The sequence below is a fragment of the Ostrea edulis genome, chromosome 10, assembly GCF_947568905.1.
Source record: "Ostrea edulis chromosome 10, xbOstEdul1.1, whole genome shotgun sequence".
Lineage (NCBI taxonomy): Eukaryota > Metazoa > Mollusca > Bivalvia > Ostreida > Ostreidae > Ostrea > Ostrea edulis.
The window spans coordinates 43,297,266-43,316,643 of NC_079173.1; the positions used below are offsets into that span (position 1 = coordinate 43,297,266).

Genomic DNA, 19,378 nt, shown 5'->3' on the forward strand with positions numbered 1-19,378 from the left:
ATCCCCTTCTCTATTAGTACAGAGTGTTTAACATCCATATCAGAGATGTCCACGATAATAAGAGATGTTCATCATATTAAGGTGAAGAGATGACCATAAGGTGAAGAGAGGTTCATGATAAGATGAAGAGAGGTTCATGATAAGATGAAGAGAGGTTCATGATAAGGTGAAGAGAGGTTCATGATAAGATGAAGAGGTTCATGATAAGGTGAAGAGAGGTTCATGATAAGATGAAGAGAGGTTCATGATAAGGTGAAGAGAGGTTCATGATAAGGTGAAGAGATGTTCATGATAAGGTGAAGAGACAATAAGGTGAAGATAGAGATCTCGTGTAACCCCCGTTTTATGGGATTCACTGTAAACCCACTATGTACAGCCATTCACTGACACACACCCCCACCCACCCCACCACATGCAGTCCCATTCTTCTGATTAAGCAGAATCAAACTGCGATGGCGAAGCTAGTATAAATTTGTGTGATGTATATATTTATTTAATAATGATGGAAAAAGGATGATAAAATGGAGTTCTACTGTAGTAGGATCTGTTTGTCAGATGAGCCTAATGTAATCACTGGGAGACGTAATCATGATAAATTGTATACACCCGTCACATATAGATCAGAATCTATCACTGCAATAAAACTCAATGAAATCACTGGAAGATTACAATAATTCAGAGGTCTTGTAATCAAGCTTCCTAAACAATCACACGGCCTACAATATATTGCAGAATCTCAGTGCATAAACTCAATTAGTGCAGAAAACAAAAAGAACGGGAGATTCTCTTCCTGAAGATTGCAGAACAAACTCAATTTCACCAAAAATGATAAAACTCATTTTCTGAACAATTTCCCCATGATTAGACATTATGTCAAGTAAATTAAATTGTGTTAAACAAAGCATTCTGGCTGTATCCCTAGTGAACTACTACAGTACTTAACAGAGAACTCTGAACAGACCCCAGCAAACAGCGAGAGGAAGTACACACCACAAACAATGAAAAATGCTTCTTTATTATACCGACTATCAGGTCCTCATTCCAGGAAGTGTGCCTGATAAAAAAAAAACAAGGGCTCCACACAGCATAGGTCCCCTCCCCCTTCAGCAGATTGTCAGAATCACTCATCAGTATGATTCTGATTACAGTCCTATCAGTGAGGTTCTGTCCAGTAAGATCATGTATGCCCCACAGAAAACTAATTTAGAAGATGGACGTCTATATAAGGATTACTTACCTGATCGCCTTGGCAACTCTTGGACACTTCCAGCAGGTGCTTCATCTGTTCTTGTTGAGTGCCTGAGGTTTTCAGCTGACAGAATAAAAAAAAGTCACAATTATATGATGTGCAGATACGCACGAGTTAACACGGCTCAAAAACAATGAACCATAGCACAACTCACAGTGAACTATAACACTCTCTGACTCTCTCTCTCTCTCTGACTCTCTCTCTCTCTGACTCTCTCTCTCTGACTGTTCTTTCTCTCTCCGACTCCTTCTCTCTCTGATTCTCTCTCTCTCTCTCTCTGACTCTCTCTCTCTGATTCTCTCTCTCTCTCTGACTCTCTGTTCTTTCTCTCTCTGACTCTCTCTCTCTCTGACTCTTTCTCTGATTCTCTCTCTCTGACCCTTTCTCTCTCTGATTCTCTCTCTCTCTCTCTCTCTCTCTCTCTCTCTCTCTGACTTTCTCTCTTTCATTCTTTCTCCAATGCTCTCAGGTAACAGAGAAATCCATTTACTACAGTGTAAATATTGTACATGCTATAAACCTCCCTTCACATAAACAAAGTGATAATGGTCGCCTTAGAGGCTGCTGCTTCTTTAAACAATTTCTGGGGGCCTGCTAACATCCACGGCCAGATGATTATTTAATTCCCCTCTGTTCTGCCATTACTTTACTGTTAATTTCAAATCATCTCACCTCTACAGTCTTGAAATAGTCCATTCCCTTCCCTAATCGAAACTCCTCGAATGTCTCACGCACTCGACATAGATCTCCAATGTAATACGATGGCATCCATGAGTGAATTTGATGCATTGCTAGTTATGACGTACGTAACGAAGTGCAGTAGGCTGTGACGTCATATTTGACAATGCATCAAATTCACTCATGGATGCCATCGTATTACATCCGAGATCTATGTCGAGTACGCAAGACATTCGAGGAGTTCCGATTGTTCCCTTTCCTTCAGAATATATCAACTTAATAAGTACCTCTCCCCTACACAACACATTAACTAGTACCCCTCCCCTACACAACACATTAACTAGTACCAGTCTCCCCTACACAACACATTAACTAGTACCAGTCTCCCCTACACAACACATTAACTAGTACCTTAGACTCCCCTACACAACACATTAACTAGTACCCCTCCCCTACACAACACATTAACTAGTACCCCTCCCCTACACAACACATTAACTAGTACCCCTCCCCTACACAACACATTAACTAGTACCCCTCCCCTACACAACACATTGACTAGTATCTCTCCCCTACACAACACATTAACTAGTACCTCTCCCTTACACAACACATTAACTAGTACCCCTCCCCTACACAACACATTAACTAGTACCCCTCCCCTACACAACACATTAACTAGTACCTCTCCCCTACACAACACATTAACTAGTACCTCTCCCCTACACAACACATTAACTAGTACCTCAGACTCCCCTACACAACACATTAACTAGTACCCCTCCCCTACACAACACATTAACTAGTACCCCTCCCCTACACAACCTACACAACACATTAACTAGTACCCCTCCCCTACACAACACATTAACTAGTACCCCTCCCCTACACAACACATTAACTAGAAGTTACCAATTCTCTGTATGATTAAGTCTTTGTGAAATCAGTCCCACTTTATAAGTCTTTGTGAAATCAGTACCCCTTTATAAGTCTTTGTGAAATCAGCACCCTGTATAAATCCTAGTGAAATCAGTACCCTATATAAATCCTAGTGAAATCAGTACCCTGTATAAGTCTTTGTGAAATCAGTACCCTGTATAATTAAGTCGTTACGATATCACTATACGTTACTTCCCCTGGAGAAGATGGAAATTAATAGCTCGATCTTGATCGCTTATAAAATTGTTACCTCATATTGCACTGTGCAGAATTTCTCCATCTGGGCTTTAATTTACAACTTACATACTACATAGCAAAAACATACAATTTTACAGCTATTTGACAACCCACACCCCCCTACCCAGTCAGTGATATATTCTAAATTAATTCTCTCTATCTGTCGACTCTATACTCCATGTCGTCTGTCCTAAAAAGCCCTGCACTCTCTGGACCCAGTATTTCAATGATTATTATAAATCTCCAGCCCCCAATTGATTTGCCTGCACTATAAGTGACCTATCATATCTGCTGTTTCATTTCTGAACAACGTTTTATGGTCCTCGAAAACGCCTGCCTTTAAATCTGTTATCAGAAATAAAGGCTTCCCTCGCGTCTCTCAAACTGCCACATTTCAACTGCCACAATTTTCTCTGGGAGAGAAAAAAATAATTAAATCAATGTTCGACTTTTTTTAACAGTTAGGCAAAGTGATTATCAATGACTAAAACTGAACAGTCTGAATAAATGCGGGGATTCTCTCTCTCTCTCTCTCTCTCTCTCTCTCTCTCCCTTCTCTCTCTCTCTCTCTTTCTCTCCTCTCTCTCTCTCCTCTCTCCCTTCTCTCTCTCTCTCGACTCTCTCTCTCTCTCCCTCTCTCTCCTCTCTTTCTCTCTCTTTCTCTCCTCTCTCTCTCTCTCTATCTATCTCTCTCTCCTCTCTCCCTCTCTCTCTCCTCTCTCTTTTAGTCATTTGAAGGTTGATCAATTATTTATTATTTATCAATTATTTTGCAGTTCTTCAAGTTAATATTCTATTTATCAACATACACCACCCTAAGATCAACATACACCACACTAAGATCAACATACACCACACTAAGATCAACATATCAAGAGTAAAGTCATTTATCATCAACTTCAAATTAAGCGTCCACGCTCCTGTACTGATGCTCTATACAACAATCTATAACAATAGAACAGTTATTGTCTCCCCTGCCTCTTCAATATAGCAACAAAATGTCTACAGTAAATCTCTCGTTTTAATGCTCCCGTGTACCCGTTTAGAAAAGATAATGCTCCGTGTACCCGTTTAGAAAAGATTTAAATCAAAGCAGATCAAATCAAATCAAAACAGCCACTGAACCTCTCTATCCTACCCAAGGGGGACCTCTTACAAGTTTCTATCTAAACTCTATATATATATATATATAGCACTGAAAACCAACAACACTCAATAATTAAGTGTCAATAGATCTTATGAATAGTAGATACAAGGTCAAATGTCAATAAGGATATAATTAAAAAGCCCAAAAAATGAAAATTCCATATTGCAATATTGTTTGTGTCATATTGGTCGTTTTTAGTGCTTTATAAATTATGTATAAATATATATATTTTTTACTTATACATTCATTACCAGAATGACCGGTATCTTTGGGTTTGGATCAGGTATGTTATTGCATGGTCAGAGCAAAAACAAGTATTTCCGGTCTGGGTGCGTTTGGGCCTGTATCTTATTTTTGGCTTGAACTGTATTCTAAGTCTGACCTGTATTTTTGGCCTGTACTGTGTTTTCAATGTATGTTACAGCATTCTGGTCTTTATGCCAACAAAACTTGAACAAATCATTATTAGGATTCAAAACCTCATAACTCATCACCTGGCTAATTGGAATTGAGGTGTGATAGATAGGTTGCCATGGTAACTGATTTGTGTAAATGTTCAAGAATTCTCAAAAAAACAAAAAATCCATTTTTCTAAACAATTTCATGAAAATAGAAATCTTCCGTTCCTACTGAGCTCCGTAACTTTAAACTGAGTCTCCCTGGGTGTACCACAATCATCGCCATGCACATTATAAACCCCAGCCATTTAGTGCTTTATCTCAATAGTGAGAACGCTTATTTTAAATTTTATAGATCTACCAAGTAATGATATTCCAAAACAGAAAAATCACACAAAATATAACAATACACTCCCCGGTGGTGTGGCGAGCTTCTGATGTTTTGCACGTTTTCAATTGACAATAGTTTAGCTGACCAGTGGACTAGATTAGAGAGAGAGAGAGAGAGAGAGAGAGAGAGAGAGAGAGAGAGAGAGAGAGAGAGAGAAAAGAGAAGAAAAGCAGATCATTATAAAGTTCATGAATCAAGGGAAAATCTATAAGACCTCTAATAACTAATAAGGCGTACAGTAATAAGTTATTTTCTTTTTTATTTCACATGCAGGGTCCTAGAAAAAAAACCACATGATTATAATGACCATTAATAGTGTTTAAAGAATTATTCTTGATTTTGCATTTTATTGAGAAAATAGAGCTATCTTTAAAGATTATGTGGTTTCCTGTTCATCAGCCTTCTGAATGAGTCAGTCCTGACTTCACATCAGAAAGCCTTCCATCCAATAAACATCGGATTTCAAGGTTCTAAATAACGGATCTTAAAATGGGGAAAGCTCCGGATTTCAAGGGTCTAACAGATCTTAAAATGGGAAATTCAAGGGACTAACTGATCTTAAAATGGGGAAAACTCCAGATTTCAAGGGTCAAATGGATCTTAATTAATATAGGTAAAACTCCCAATTTCAAGGGTCTAACAGATCTTAAAATGGGAACTCTGGATTTCAAGGGACTAACTGATCTTAAAATGGGGAAAACTCCAGATTTCAATGTGGGACAGGAATTTTTCAAAAAGTACACTTTCCAAGATAACAAATAATTTGAGACCATCTTAAAAATTGATTATCAAACTGACTGCCTTTAGATCCTGTTGTGGACAATCTTAATCTGCTATAGCTACAATGCATAACATTCTCGTGGAAAATCTCAGTATATTATAAACATTAGCTCTGGCTACCCCAATATTGATCTGGGAGAATTTCCCGCGGATAACAAGTCCCAGCACACTGCAGGGCCGGCACTTCACCAAACTGGAACATGAATTCTATTTGTTCCTCTAATATTGAATCTGTAGGGACTAGATATAATGATGAATACTATGAGATCATCCTTTCTCCGGCAGATCAGGGGCACCTGCAGCGAGGGAAAAAAACTAAGACACCGGGGATAAAAACTAAGACACCGGGGGAAATCCTTCCTCTGAGTTATTGAAAAAGTTATACCTGGGTAATAATTAATAAATTCTATCAGAATTTTGTGTTCTGTTACTGCATGGTCACACTGTAAGATAATCTTATTATATATTACTGTGGTCATTTGAACTTCACATTCTCAAAATCCTGAAACATCCTAAATTCATGGTAGACATTAATGCATTATTCTAATTTTGAACAATTTCAAAATCTAAAAATGAAAATTCATTCACATCAACTCTGAGCAAAAAATTGCAGAGATGCCGGATTGCTGTGTCAACCAATATGTAATATCACAGATTGTTGTGTTGACCAACAAATAAACATGGATTGAAGTGTTGACCAATAAATAAACACGGATTGCTATGTTGACCAACATTTAATCGTGGATTTCCCCTGTAGATTAACGGCACGTCCCAGACAGACAGGTAGATTGTGTGCTGCAGTAATCCTGAGCCCAAAAATCCCAGACATACCCGGGACTCCAAGGGTAAGCGCGAGAATTTGTAATAAGCGGTGTGTAAACAGAACGGCTTCTGGTGTGATAGATGAGATGTCAGGGCCCTATCATTTCCACCCCTTGTCAAACTCCTCTCACTTTTAATTAAATCTCAAAAAAAAAAATAATAAATGGGTGGAAAAATGGTGGCAGTGCTCTACTGGTGTTAATTTTGCTGTTATACTAAGAGCCAGTCCGCCTCCCGTGATATATATTAAATTCCTTTGTTCCAAATAAATGACATTATTCTCACAATGTATCTTTTCAAATAATACCCTCCCCAGAGAAATTGAATTTAAAATTGAAAGCAAACGACGAAATTTTATCAATCCCCTGGTGACAGTAAATCCCTGGCTAAATTAAAGCGAAACGGCAAGAACAAAGTCCACACTCAAGTTTTAGAATTTTACTGATACTGGGTTCAAGTCAGACACAGGGGCTTCTATAAATTTCACCAAGAGATGAGCATCTAAATAGATACAGAAAAGTTTACAGAACCATCTGTCGGGGGGGGGGGGGGGGAGAGAGAAAATGCACTGCAGTGAGAGTCCAGCCCTGAGAAGGATCCCAACCTTCAACAAGCCCCCCCCCCCCCCCCCCCCCCCCCCCGATTCTGTCCGGGTGCTAGCTCTGAGGCATCTGGTCACCAGTGAGGGATTAAACCAGGCTGTCGGTTTCACATGCAAAATTTCCAATTTTCTGATTTACAAAATATCATGCAGTCAAATAAAAGAAGGTAAAAAGTTGTCACACTTCCAGAGCCCAGAGCTAGGATCATTATAATAAATCTATGTGAAAAAGTGAGAAAATTTAATTTAGTGAGACAGAGATCAATAACCGTGAAAAACTGAGATGGAGATCAGCTCAAAGAAATCATCCCAATACATTGCATGGCCAAATTCATATATCATGACAAAATATACTCATTTAAGACCCATGTATAGATATTGGAATACACAAACAATTCAGAAAGGATCGATCACCTCTGTCCGTCCTTCTGTCTGACTCATCTTCCTTTAAAAACATTTTTCTTTTTTAAATTCAAACCCACACACAGTGTATCAGTTCCTTTCCTGACACCCCCCCCCCCCCCCTCCACTCCACCCAACACCCCTTTGCCATAATCAGTTGAAAACTATAAATAAAACACAAATTTCTTGAATAAGAAAAATCAAGCTATAAAAAAAGTCCCTGAGCCCTGGGGTGTAGATTATATAACAAGTTGTAACAGATATCTGTAGATACGCAGGTTAATGTGGAGTCATTATTGATCGGCCAGACCCAGGTCTATAGGGGCATATAGAATTTCACAGTCTTGTCCTATCTCAGTCATAAATCACCCCAGGCCCTTTAAAACAATTTGATTACACTGTACAGAAGTCATTGTGCTGATTGACAGGTAGACGGCCCAGTACTTCAGACTTTATACTGTGTGTGTGTGTCTGTCTGTGTGTCTGTATAGACAGAAGATTGACAGGTAGACGGCCCAGTACTTCAGACTTTATACTGTGTGTGTGTGTGTCTGTCTGTGTGTCTGTATAGACAGAAGATTGACAGGTAGACGGCCCGGTACTTCAGACTTTATACTGTGTGTGTGTGTCTGTCTGTGTGTCTGTATAGACAGAAGATTGACAGGTAGACGGCCCGGTACTTCAGACTTTATACTGTGTGTGTGTGTGTCTGTATAGACAGAAGAGGTTCAGTTCAGACCCCATTTCCCTGTTTTGACTGTGTGTGTGTGTGTGTGTGTGTGTACGGGTGTGTGTTCTCTGTACTTTTACAGAAGTTCTCGGGTACTGATTGACAGCCTTGAGGTTCAGTTCAGACCCCATTTCCCTGTTTTGACTGTGTGTGTGTGTGTGTGTGTGTGTGTGTACGGGTGTGTGTTCTCTGTACTTTTACAGAAGTTCTCGGGTACTGATTGACAGCCTTGAGGTTCAGTTCAGACCCCATTTCCCTGTTTTGACTGTGTGTGTGTGTGTGTGTGTGTGTGTGTACGGGTGTGTGTTCTCTGTACTTTTACAGAAGTTCTCGGGTACTGATTGACAGCCTTGAGGTTCAGTTCAGACCCCATTTCCCTGTTTTGACTGTGTGTGTGTGTGTGTGTGTGTGTGTGTACGGGTGTGTGTTCTCTGTACTTTTACAGAAGTTCTCGGGTACTGATTGACAGCCTTGAGGTTCAGTTCAGACCCCATTTCCCTGTTTTGACTGTGTGTGTGTGTGTGTGTGTGTGTGTGTGTACGGGTGTGTGTTCTCTGTACTTTTACAGAAGTTCTCGGGTACTGATTGACAGCCTTGAGGTTCAGTTCAGACCCCATTTCCCTGTTTTGACTGTGTGTGTGTGTGTGTGTGTGTGTGTGTACGGGTGTGTGTTCTCTGTACTTTTACAGAAGTTCTCGGGTACTGATTGACAGCCTTGAGGTTCAGTTCAGACCCCATTTCCCTGTTTTGACTGTGTGTGTGTGTGTGTGTGTACGGGTGTGTGTTCTCTGTACTTTTACAGAAGTTCTCGGGTACTGATTGACAGCCTTGAGGTTCAGTTCAGACCCCATTTCCCTGTTTTGACTGTGTGTGTGTGTGTGTGTGTGTGTGTGTACGGGTGTGTGTTCTCTGTACTTTTACAGAAGTTCTCGGGTACTGATTGACAGCCTTCAGGTTCAGTTCAGACCCCATTTCCCTGTTTTGACTGCTACGTGTTTGTAGAATCAGCTTGTGGTGCGATCTGAAGTATTCACGGATAGCAATGTTTTGGACAACAATAATCCCTCTCAGGAATGTTTCCACGTAGAGAGTCAAAATATTTACACCTGGTTAGGGATTATCAATTCATGCTTCACAATACATAATACTATAGATTAAAATCCTACTGTTCAAATTTTTAGATTTTATTTAAATATATATATATCATAACAAAGTATTTACCATAGAAAACTCGGTTCTCTGTCTGGATTAAAATTGATCCTATCAAGTTAAAATAAAAAGTCAATTCCCACAAAAAAATGAAGATATGTAAAATTAAAAAAAAAAAAAATGTAATTGTGAAATATGTGTCACCTTGCTTATAACCAGGTCTACTTTTGACCTTGGACATTGACATATGATTGTAACCTTGAGTCCTTGACCTTGATATATGACTTTAACCTTGACCTTTGACATAGGACTGTAACCTTGGCCTTAATTAACAATGACATCTGAGTGTAACCTTGACCTTCAATATTGACATATAACTGTAATGACCTTGACTTGGTGATAAAGATCTGACCTGGAGTTATAAAACTTTTACTGTACTCATACTCAAACTCTACAATGTTTGTTTTGAATACAACTCTCAGCAAGCCCTGAAGTAATACTCGAAAAATCCATTTGAGTATGAGAATGATTTTATAAAGTTTTAAAACCTTCACTTTTGAGTATGAGTACAATTTAGAGCACAGAGTTTGAGTTTGAGTATGAAAACATGCTCAAAAATGTTTTGTAACCTCCAGGCCTCACCTTGATTTTCAGTAAAGAAAGTATGAAGGAGGAGTAAGCATTCCCTGTCGACCGGTCACACCTGCAATGAGCCCTACCTGTACATCTTGATCAGGTAAATGAAGTGATCCATAATCAAAACCTGCAGTGTGTAAGAACGGCCTAACGATTGGTATGACATCACACAGATTTCCATCTAGTGACATTTCTGTGTTACTTTAATTCTGAACTCATCCCATCAGTGACTACAGACAACAGGTAACCAGCTAGAACATCAGAGTTTTTACAGGTAAATCTCAAATACTTAAACCCGAGTTTTTACAGGTAAATCTCAAATACTTAAACCGGAGTTTTTACAGGTAAATCTTCACAACATAAACTTAAGTTTTTACAGGTAAATCTCAAATACTTAAACCGGAGTTTTTACAGGTAAATCTTCACAATATAAACCTGAGTTTTTACAGGTAAATCTCAAATACTTAAACCTGAGTTTTTACTGGTAACTCTTCACAACATAAACCTGAGTTTTTACAGGTAAATATACACAACATAAACCTGAGTTTTTACAGGTAAATCTTCACAACAGAAACCTGAGTTTTTCCTTGTGACTTTCGTTGATGTTTAATTTCATAAAAGTCAATCAAAAGTGAACTTATTAATCAATGTAGATCTCTTCAAGCTGTCTACATAATTCAATGCAGTGATACGAAGACCTCGCGCATTTCCTCCTCCTTAACTGATATTAGCTATAACACAGGAGAGGATTTCTTACAGTCTTTCATTGAATAATATTATAACTTCTCACCATTGTTAAGTCTCTAGACCAATTATATATGCACATAATATTTAATAAATTATCATAATCGTCAGTTAGTGTTCTGAACACATGCTGAAAAGTTCAAAGACACGACTACGACATAAATGTCACCTGTGTCGTTTACGCGTCTCCGAGGAGACCTGCGCGGCGTCAGAGTGCCAGTCAACCCGAGTCAAAAAAACAAACGTCAACATTTATAAATTCCAAACAAAAAAACAAACGTCAACATTTATAAATTCCAAACAAAAAAACATACGTCAACATTTATAAATTCCAAACAAAAAAACATACGTCAACATTTATAAATTCCAAACAAAACTGATAAGTATATTAATTGTGCCCTCCATCAGGACAGCATGTTCTAGGTATTCACTTCAGGGGCCTGGGTCTCTCCCATTGCGAATAGCAACATTTGCTTGAAATTGGGGGAAATGTTTCATACAAAGAAGTAGGGAAAACCCCAAACCTGGAGTGCATTATGGTTCTGACTTTCAATTTGGTCAAAGCTTACCTCATTAGCAAAGAGGCCAAAAATTTTAGATTCATTTAAAAATTTTGGAAAAAAAATTGTAATCTGTGGGCCTGTGAAGGAGATTTATGAACAATGTATATAAGGCTATACCCTGCTTTGATTTGATTTCATTGTTTGGGAATTTTCAAACAAAAATTGGGGAAAATACTTGCTTTTTAGCATTGGGAATGGGACCTTATTTCAGCCCCCTACAGACCCTTAAAAAATCTGTCTATATATAGGTACATCTTAACAACATTAGAAAAATGAATGGATTTATTCATACATGTATGTAATATAGGATTAAAATAAACTTATATTAAATGTACACTGTCATGTAAATAGGCATTAAAATAAACTTACATTAAATGTAGACTGTCATGTAATAGGCATTAAAATAAACTTAATATATCAAATGTAAGTCTATCATGTTCTAAGCGTTAAAATAAACTTATATTAAATGTAAGTCTATCATGTCAGAAGCGTTAAAATAAACTTATATTAAATGTATACTATCATGTCATAAGCGTTAAAATAAACTTATATTAAATGTATATACTATCATGTAATATATAGGCATTAAAATAAACTTAATATATTAAATGTAAGTCTATCATGTTCTAAGCGTTAAAATAAACTTATATTAAATGTAAGTCTATAATCATGTCAGAAGCGTTAAAATAAACATAATATATTAAACAGGTTGGGATTACACTTCCCCTAAATGTATAGAGATCTCGCTAAAATGCGATTATCACTCTTTAGCAAGAAATTAACATTACCATAAATAGGTGTTTTCGGTGTCTTTATTGAAAATAATGGCAAATCCCGTGCAAGCTGAATAAGTGCAACACACACTCAACATGATGCAAATTGTGTCTATAAAATTGACAACACAGTCAAGAAATTTCAAATCAAAGTTGCTGCGTAAGAGGGAAGGAGGATGAAATCCAATTTTTTTTTTTAATGCACATTGTGAGTGTTTTTGTTTTGATTAATATATAAATTACAGAAGTATCATACATTTTAGCACTTTTTCTTTTCACGTGAAACAAGAAGAAATGTATACTCCACTGGTGTTTTTCTGGATTGTACGGGATATATTTACTCTCACTAGACAGGGATAATCGCGTTTTTGCGAGAATACATGTATCTCACTATACGGGAAGTGCTCCCAGCCTGTTAAATGTAGACTAGGTCCATTGCATGTGTGTGTGGTCATATGTCTTGTGGTGTCCTTGTCATGTTCAATGCAGATCTGTCAATCCAAATATTGCTCACATCCAAACAGATAACAGCAAAATGTCAGACCGTAACTTCAATGACATCAGTACTAGTTTTATCAGTACCTGGTGATTGAATTACATCAGTACTAGTTTTAACAGTACCTGATTGAATTACATCAGTACTAGGTTTAACAGTACCTGATTGAATTACATCAGTACTAGTTTTAACAGTACCTGTGAAGTTTTTCAAAATTGCTTTCTCTTAGAATCAAAAGTAGGAAAATGAAAAGAAAAAAAGCACAAGTGTTCAATAACTCATCACATCAAAAATTGACTCTTACCATGTGACAAGCTGTTCGGCACTCCTCGGTTTTTACCCTGCTGCAGCATGTTGGGGCTACAACAGAAAGAGAAACCTGAACTAATTTTCTTAACTAAGGATGTACATCTTTTTTTTCTCTCTCTTTTACGAAAACCATAATTCTTAATTCTACATATTTATATATATTTAGAGAGAGAGTCACACACAGAGAGAGAGAGAGAGAGAGAGAGAGAGAGAGAGAGAGAGAGCGAGTCAGAGAGAGAGGATAGAGAGAGAATGAGAATCAGAGAGATAAAGAGAATCAGAGAGAGAGAGAATCAGAGAGAGAGTCAGAGAAAGAGAGAATCAGAGAGAGAGTCAGAGAGAGAAAGAGAGAATCAGAGAGAGAGAGAGAGTGAGAGAGAGAGAGTCAGAGAGAGAGAGAGTCAGAGAGAGAGAGACTCAGAGAATGAGAATCAGAGAGATAGAGAGAATCAGAGAGAGAGAGAATCACAGAGAGAGAGAGTCAGAGAGAGAGAGAGACTCAGAGAATGAGAATCAGAGAGAGAGAGAATCAGAGAGAGAGAGAGAAAGAGAATCAGAGAGATAGAGAGAGTCAGAGAGAGAGAGTCAGAGAGAGAGAGTCAGAGAGAGAGAGAGATAATCAGAGAGAGAGAGAGATAATCAGAGAGAGAGAGAGAGAGACTTATCAATGCACTATAAAACCTCCTAAGTGTCACATATATTTCAATAATTATAGATATTGTCCTGAAGAGATATATGACAAGTCGTGCTGAAAATTTGACAATTTCATATATTTTTTTGTGTTGTTGGTCATTTCTAGTGATATATATATATTATTGATAAACACATATTTGACCACAATTCCTCATTTATCCACCTGTAATATGAGTGGAATAAAAGGTTAAATTGTTTGCAATTTACTGCATGCTCTGATTTAGATTGACTTAATAAATTTTTTTGCTCTTTCTATTCAACACATTGCTCCAGCTGATTTTTCAATGGTTCGGTTTTACACACACACACGTACATTCCCCCATTATCCTATAGTCCGTGTCAAGGTTTTGTAATCAAACAACCCTCAGTTTAACATTGTGATAATGCTCCTCCCAAACACTAGTAAATAATATAACGGTAGAAATCGAAGATTTTTCTATATAACTGTATCTACATCTATACATATACCCAGGAGATATACTCTAGAAGTAGTGTTGAAAAATCGGGAAAATTTCATTATCAAAAATCAGTCATAATCGGAAGAACTGATTCGATCAATGATCGATATAATCGGTATTTACATGTAGTTAATAATGTTTATTATTTTTGGAGTTATTTCTATTTAGTTTTATGGATATATGTGCAGCATACACACTAGCTGGTGTCACTGAATTCCCACTTTTCAATGTGGAGTCCATTCTGACTCTCCCCCGCACATGTCTCGATATAAAATCGGGATTAACAGTCAGATGAATCTCAGATTAGATATTAATTGTGTACAGGCAACAATCGATTATGAAAAATAGAATTGATAATCGGAATCAAAGAGCCAAATACGATTGACAATCGATTTTCGGCGACAAGTGTTTCATCACTATCAACAAGTATTTCACATTCATAATTATATTTTATACAGCTATTAACATGATTAATATTTCTTTTTAAACATTTTTAGAACTGTTTAAAATTTGTTGCAGTAAATGGAACTTATGTTTCCTTGTTGATGCACATTTAATTTTATTATTAGTTTTTATTTTCTTTTATCTATTTATTTATTTATTTAATTTTGCACTAAAAGAATTTGATGTGCCCCCCCCCCTCCCCCCAACATTTTAAATATAATATCATTTCTGAAAACTTTTCTTTATGTGAGCCCCATTTGAATTAAAACAGGCATGATTATTTTATTTTTACCAAGTGAAAGATATCCATCTGCATATCCTCATTATATACACTGTAATATCAGCTATCATATCCCAAAGCAATTTTTGTTAAGATATTAAAATCTGAAATTTAATCCAAAATTTAGTATTCACAAAGTAAAGGCTGGCGAGGTCTTAAAGTTATACAGAAAAAAACAGACTTATGGAAAAATTATGGTAATGGAATCAGACCGCCTTATGAATCTGAGACCAGTCAGAGTTCAGCGTCACATATTTCATTTGTTTAGATAATATTCATAAAACGAAAAGGTTAATTCTATAATGTGAGGCTTATACATAAATTATGCCACAGTCATATCAAATTTCCGGGTTTGACAACAAAAATGCATGATCTTTTGGTGTTTTTTTTTAAAGAATTTCTTTCTGTTTTCAGGTAAGGGTGAAGCTGCTGTGCAAAATTCGGTTCATTGGGATTATGTGCTTAAATAATCTTATCTTATCAATACTCCTGTTCTGATAAAAACCAGCTCCACACATCATACAAAAGGCTCAGGCCACGGTGTTCACCTGAATCACATTGTACAGGTAGAGACAATGAGTGCAAAACCATATCCCCCGCCCCCACCCCCGCCCCCACCTACCCTGTTGTGTGTGCTTCTTATTCACCCGTCAATTGCACGAAATATACAAGATGTTATAACGACCCCTTCACTAGAACCATTTCATTGAGTTACCAGCGTCTTCAGAACATATCAGGAAAAAGTGAGTCTGTTCGTATCATAATAAGCAAAAGAGGCCTCGATCATATGAAATACAGTGGAAACAGAATGGAAGGGTTAACCGTTGAAAAAAATTATTTTATCAAGTTAGTTACCCAATATAATTAAAGAATCTCCCACCATTGTCTATTATTATCACAGTTTACTTTTGTGTGTAAGTATTAGTGGCTTCCTCCCATATTATCAATGACTCTTTCCTCTGCCAATATGTTAGAGCCCATGTCAGAGATATTCAAGTGGTACATTAAGAACTTAATGTTTGTTAATCTTCAAAAAATGAATAAAGATTAATCTAAATATTACTTGTGAAATTGAGCAGATTTATCAGTTTTTTGTCATTCTAAACAAAAATGTTGTGTTACGATCGTTTTCTTCTTAATTTTGCTTTTCAACATGTTTAAACCAAACATTATTATTCATTTTTTTAAATATATTTTCTGATGAGCAATTAAGATTTAACACACACTTTTTATACAACTTATTCTCTTAAATCAATATAAATTATACAAAAGACAGTTGCCTTTCTGGTTTGTTGGGGGTTTTTGATTGGGTTTTTTTTTTTTTGGTTTTTTTTTTTGTTTTGTTTGTTTGTTTGTTTGTTTGTTTGGGGTTTTTTTTTTTTTTTGTCATGATGAAAACATAGTCTATCTGTGTATGTGTGTGTGTAACAGTTATAAACTGCGAGGTTAAATCGATATAATTATTTTAGAAAATCGCTATTCTTGATACATTAAGGCGACCCGGCTCATTTCACATGAATGGGGTCGTGCCATTACCATTAACGAATGGGATAAATCTATTAAATACCTGTAAATAACGGTTACATCTTGTTTATGTGCGGTTAGAAGCCATCATAAACTCCGCACTGTCAACAGAGCTACAACTCTGCTGTGTATAGTCTACACGTATGGCGGAATACACACGAAATTCAATACACAGCAAAGAGAGGAAAAAACCTTTCATGTTGCCGCCCGGTATAGGTGAAAACTTACCTTGAGAATTAGCGTGTAAAAAAAGCCCAATACACAGTAATATATGCAAAATCATGTTGGTAAATTCACAGAATGTACACTAAATTCACACATTTTACTCCGATCGTTCGGCTGACTGTACTAAAAATCCACAATCCAATCTCCGAGCAATGTGCTTTCCGTGTTTAGCGATACAATGGCTGTTCCGTTAACCTCCCTGACTTAATGTCATAATTTCGATACGCTCGGCGGAGCACGTGTATTTTTTATGTACAGTTCGTTCTCTTTGAGCGGTCACAAAGCACTAATTAATTTTCTTTGTTAATAGTTGTTTACAAAATCGTTCAGTTTCCATATATTTCTAATGCACACATATATATACATTTTTTTTCCTCACATAGATTTCTTGTATCTCTGTTGATATTGAAATAAAACACGCAAGGCATTTCAATCTATTTATCTAGCGTACCCCCGTCAGGTAAATGAATGGGAACTTTGAAAGCCGCTGATAGAACAGCAGATTTCTCTTTCATTAACTGGACGGGCGGTCAAGTCAAATAATCCCTGCATTCAAACGGCCGTCCTTCTATTTGTGGAAGTTAATGGAGTTATTCCAACCTCAATGGAGTTTTAATGCTCTGGACAAAACTGTCAGTTTACCTGTTGAAAAACATAATGAAGAGAAATTAACTTCTTATTTATTTATGGACAACTCCCTTCATATAGATCGGACTTTTTGTTAATGGTAGTAGGATAGAAAGAGAGGGAGGGGATGTTAATGACAGGGGACAGAATAGAGAGGGAGGGGATGTTAATGACAGGGGACAGAATAGAGAGAGATGGAGGGGATGTTAATGACAGGGGACAGAATAGATAGAGATGGAGGGGGTGTTAATGACAGGGGACAGAATAGAGAGGGAGGGGATGTTAATGACAGGGGACAGAATAGATAGAGATGGAGGGGGTGTTAATGATAGGGGACAGAATAGATAGAGATGGAGGGGATGTTAATGACAGGGACAGAATAGAGAGGGAGGGGATGTTAATGACAGGGGACAGAATAGAGAGAGATGGAGGGGATGTTAATGACAGGGGACAGAATAGAGAGAGAGGGGATGTTAATGACAGGGGACAAAATAGAGAGAGAGGGGATGTTAATGACAGGGGACAGAATAGAGAGAGAGGGAGGTATGTTAATGACAGGGGACAGAATAGAGAGAGATGGAGGGGATGTTAATGACAGGGGACAGAATAGAGGGAGAGGGGATGTTAATGACAAGGGACAGAATAGAGAGAGAGGGGATGTTAATGACAGGGGACAGAATAGAGAGGGAGGGGATGTTAATGACAGGGGACAGAATAGATAGAGATGGAGGGGGTGTTAATGACAGGGGACAGAATAGATAGAGATGGAGGGGGTGTTAATGACAGGGGACAGAATAGAGAGAGAGGGGATGTTAATGACAGGGGACAAAATAGAGAGGGAGGGAGGGTATGTTAATGACAGGGGACAGAATAGAGAGAGAGGGGATGTTAATGACAGGGGACAGAATAGAGAGAGATGGAGGGGATGTTAATGACAGGGGACAGAATAGAGGGAGAGGGGATGTTAATGACAAGGGACAGAATAGAGAGAGAGGGGATGTTAATGACAGGGGTCAGAATAGAGAGGGAGAGGATGTTAATGACAGGGGACAGAATAGAGAGGGAGGGGATGTTAATGACAGGGGACAGAATAGAGAGAGAGGGGATGTTGATGATATGGGGACAGAATAGAGAGAGAGGGAGGTATGTTAATGACAGGGGACAGAATAGAGAGGGAGGGAATGTTAATGACAGGGGCAGAATAGAGAGGGAGGGGATGTTAATGACAGGGGACAGAATAGAGAGGGAGGGAGGGGATGTTAATGACAGGGGACAGAATAGAGAGGGGGGAGATGTTAATGACAGGGGACAGAATAGAGAGGGGGGAGATGTTAATGACAGGGGACAGAATAGAGAGAGAGGGGATGTTAATGACAGGGGACAGAATAGAGAGAGAGGGAGGGGATGTTAATGACAGGGACAGAATAGAGAGAGAGAGGATGTTAATGACAGGGGACAGAATAGAGAGGGGGGGATGTTAATGACAGGGGACAGAATAGAGAGAGAGGGGATGTTAATGACAGGGGACAGAATAGAGAGAGAGAGGATGTTAATGACAGGGGACAGAATAGAGAGAGAGGGGATGTTAATGACAGGGGACAGAATAGAGAGAGAGGGGATGTTAATGACAGGGGACAGAATAGAGAGAGAGGGAGGGGATGTTAATGACAGGGGACAAATAGAAAGAGAGGGAGGGGATGTTATTGACAGGGACAGAATAGAGAGAGAGGGGATATTAATGACAGGGGACAGAATAGAGAGAGATGGAGGGGGTGTTAATGACAGGGGACAGAATAGAGAGAGAGGGAGGGGATGTTAATGACAGGGACAGAATAGAGAGAGAGGAAGGGGATGTTAATGACAGGGACAGAATAGAGAGAGAGGGGATGTTAATGACAGGGGACAGAATAGAGAGAGAGGGGATGTTAATGACAGGGGACAGAATAGAAAGAGAGGGAGGGGATGTTATTGACAGGGGACAGAGAGAAGGAGTAGAGAGAGGTACTTTACGGAGGGAATTTTAGGGAAAGATGCGAGAGAAAGAGAGAGTGAGGTAATTTAAAAAGGGTTGAGCGAGAGAGGG

General features: G+C 38.1%; 1 protein-coding gene across 1 annotated transcript in view; it reads right to left on the reverse strand.

Annotated features, from left to right (window-relative positions):
• LOC125666163 (reversion-inducing cysteine-rich protein with Kazal motifs-like) overlaps positions 1-17,073 on the reverse strand; it is a 62,979-nt gene extending 45,906 nt beyond the window's left edge. Inside the window, exons 1-3 of the mRNA XM_048899299.2 lie at positions 16,672-17,073; positions 13,040-13,095; positions 1,238-1,312 (exon numbers count right to left, since the gene is read on the reverse strand). Of these exons, the coding sequence (XP_048755256.2) occupies positions 1,238-1,312; positions 13,040-13,095; positions 16,672-16,726 (186 nt within the window). The 5' untranslated portion in view covers positions 16,727-17,073. The remainder of the gene's footprint in view (positions 1-1,237; positions 1,313-13,039; positions 13,096-16,671) is intronic.
• Between the last annotated feature and the right edge of the window lie 2,305 nt (positions 17,074-19,378).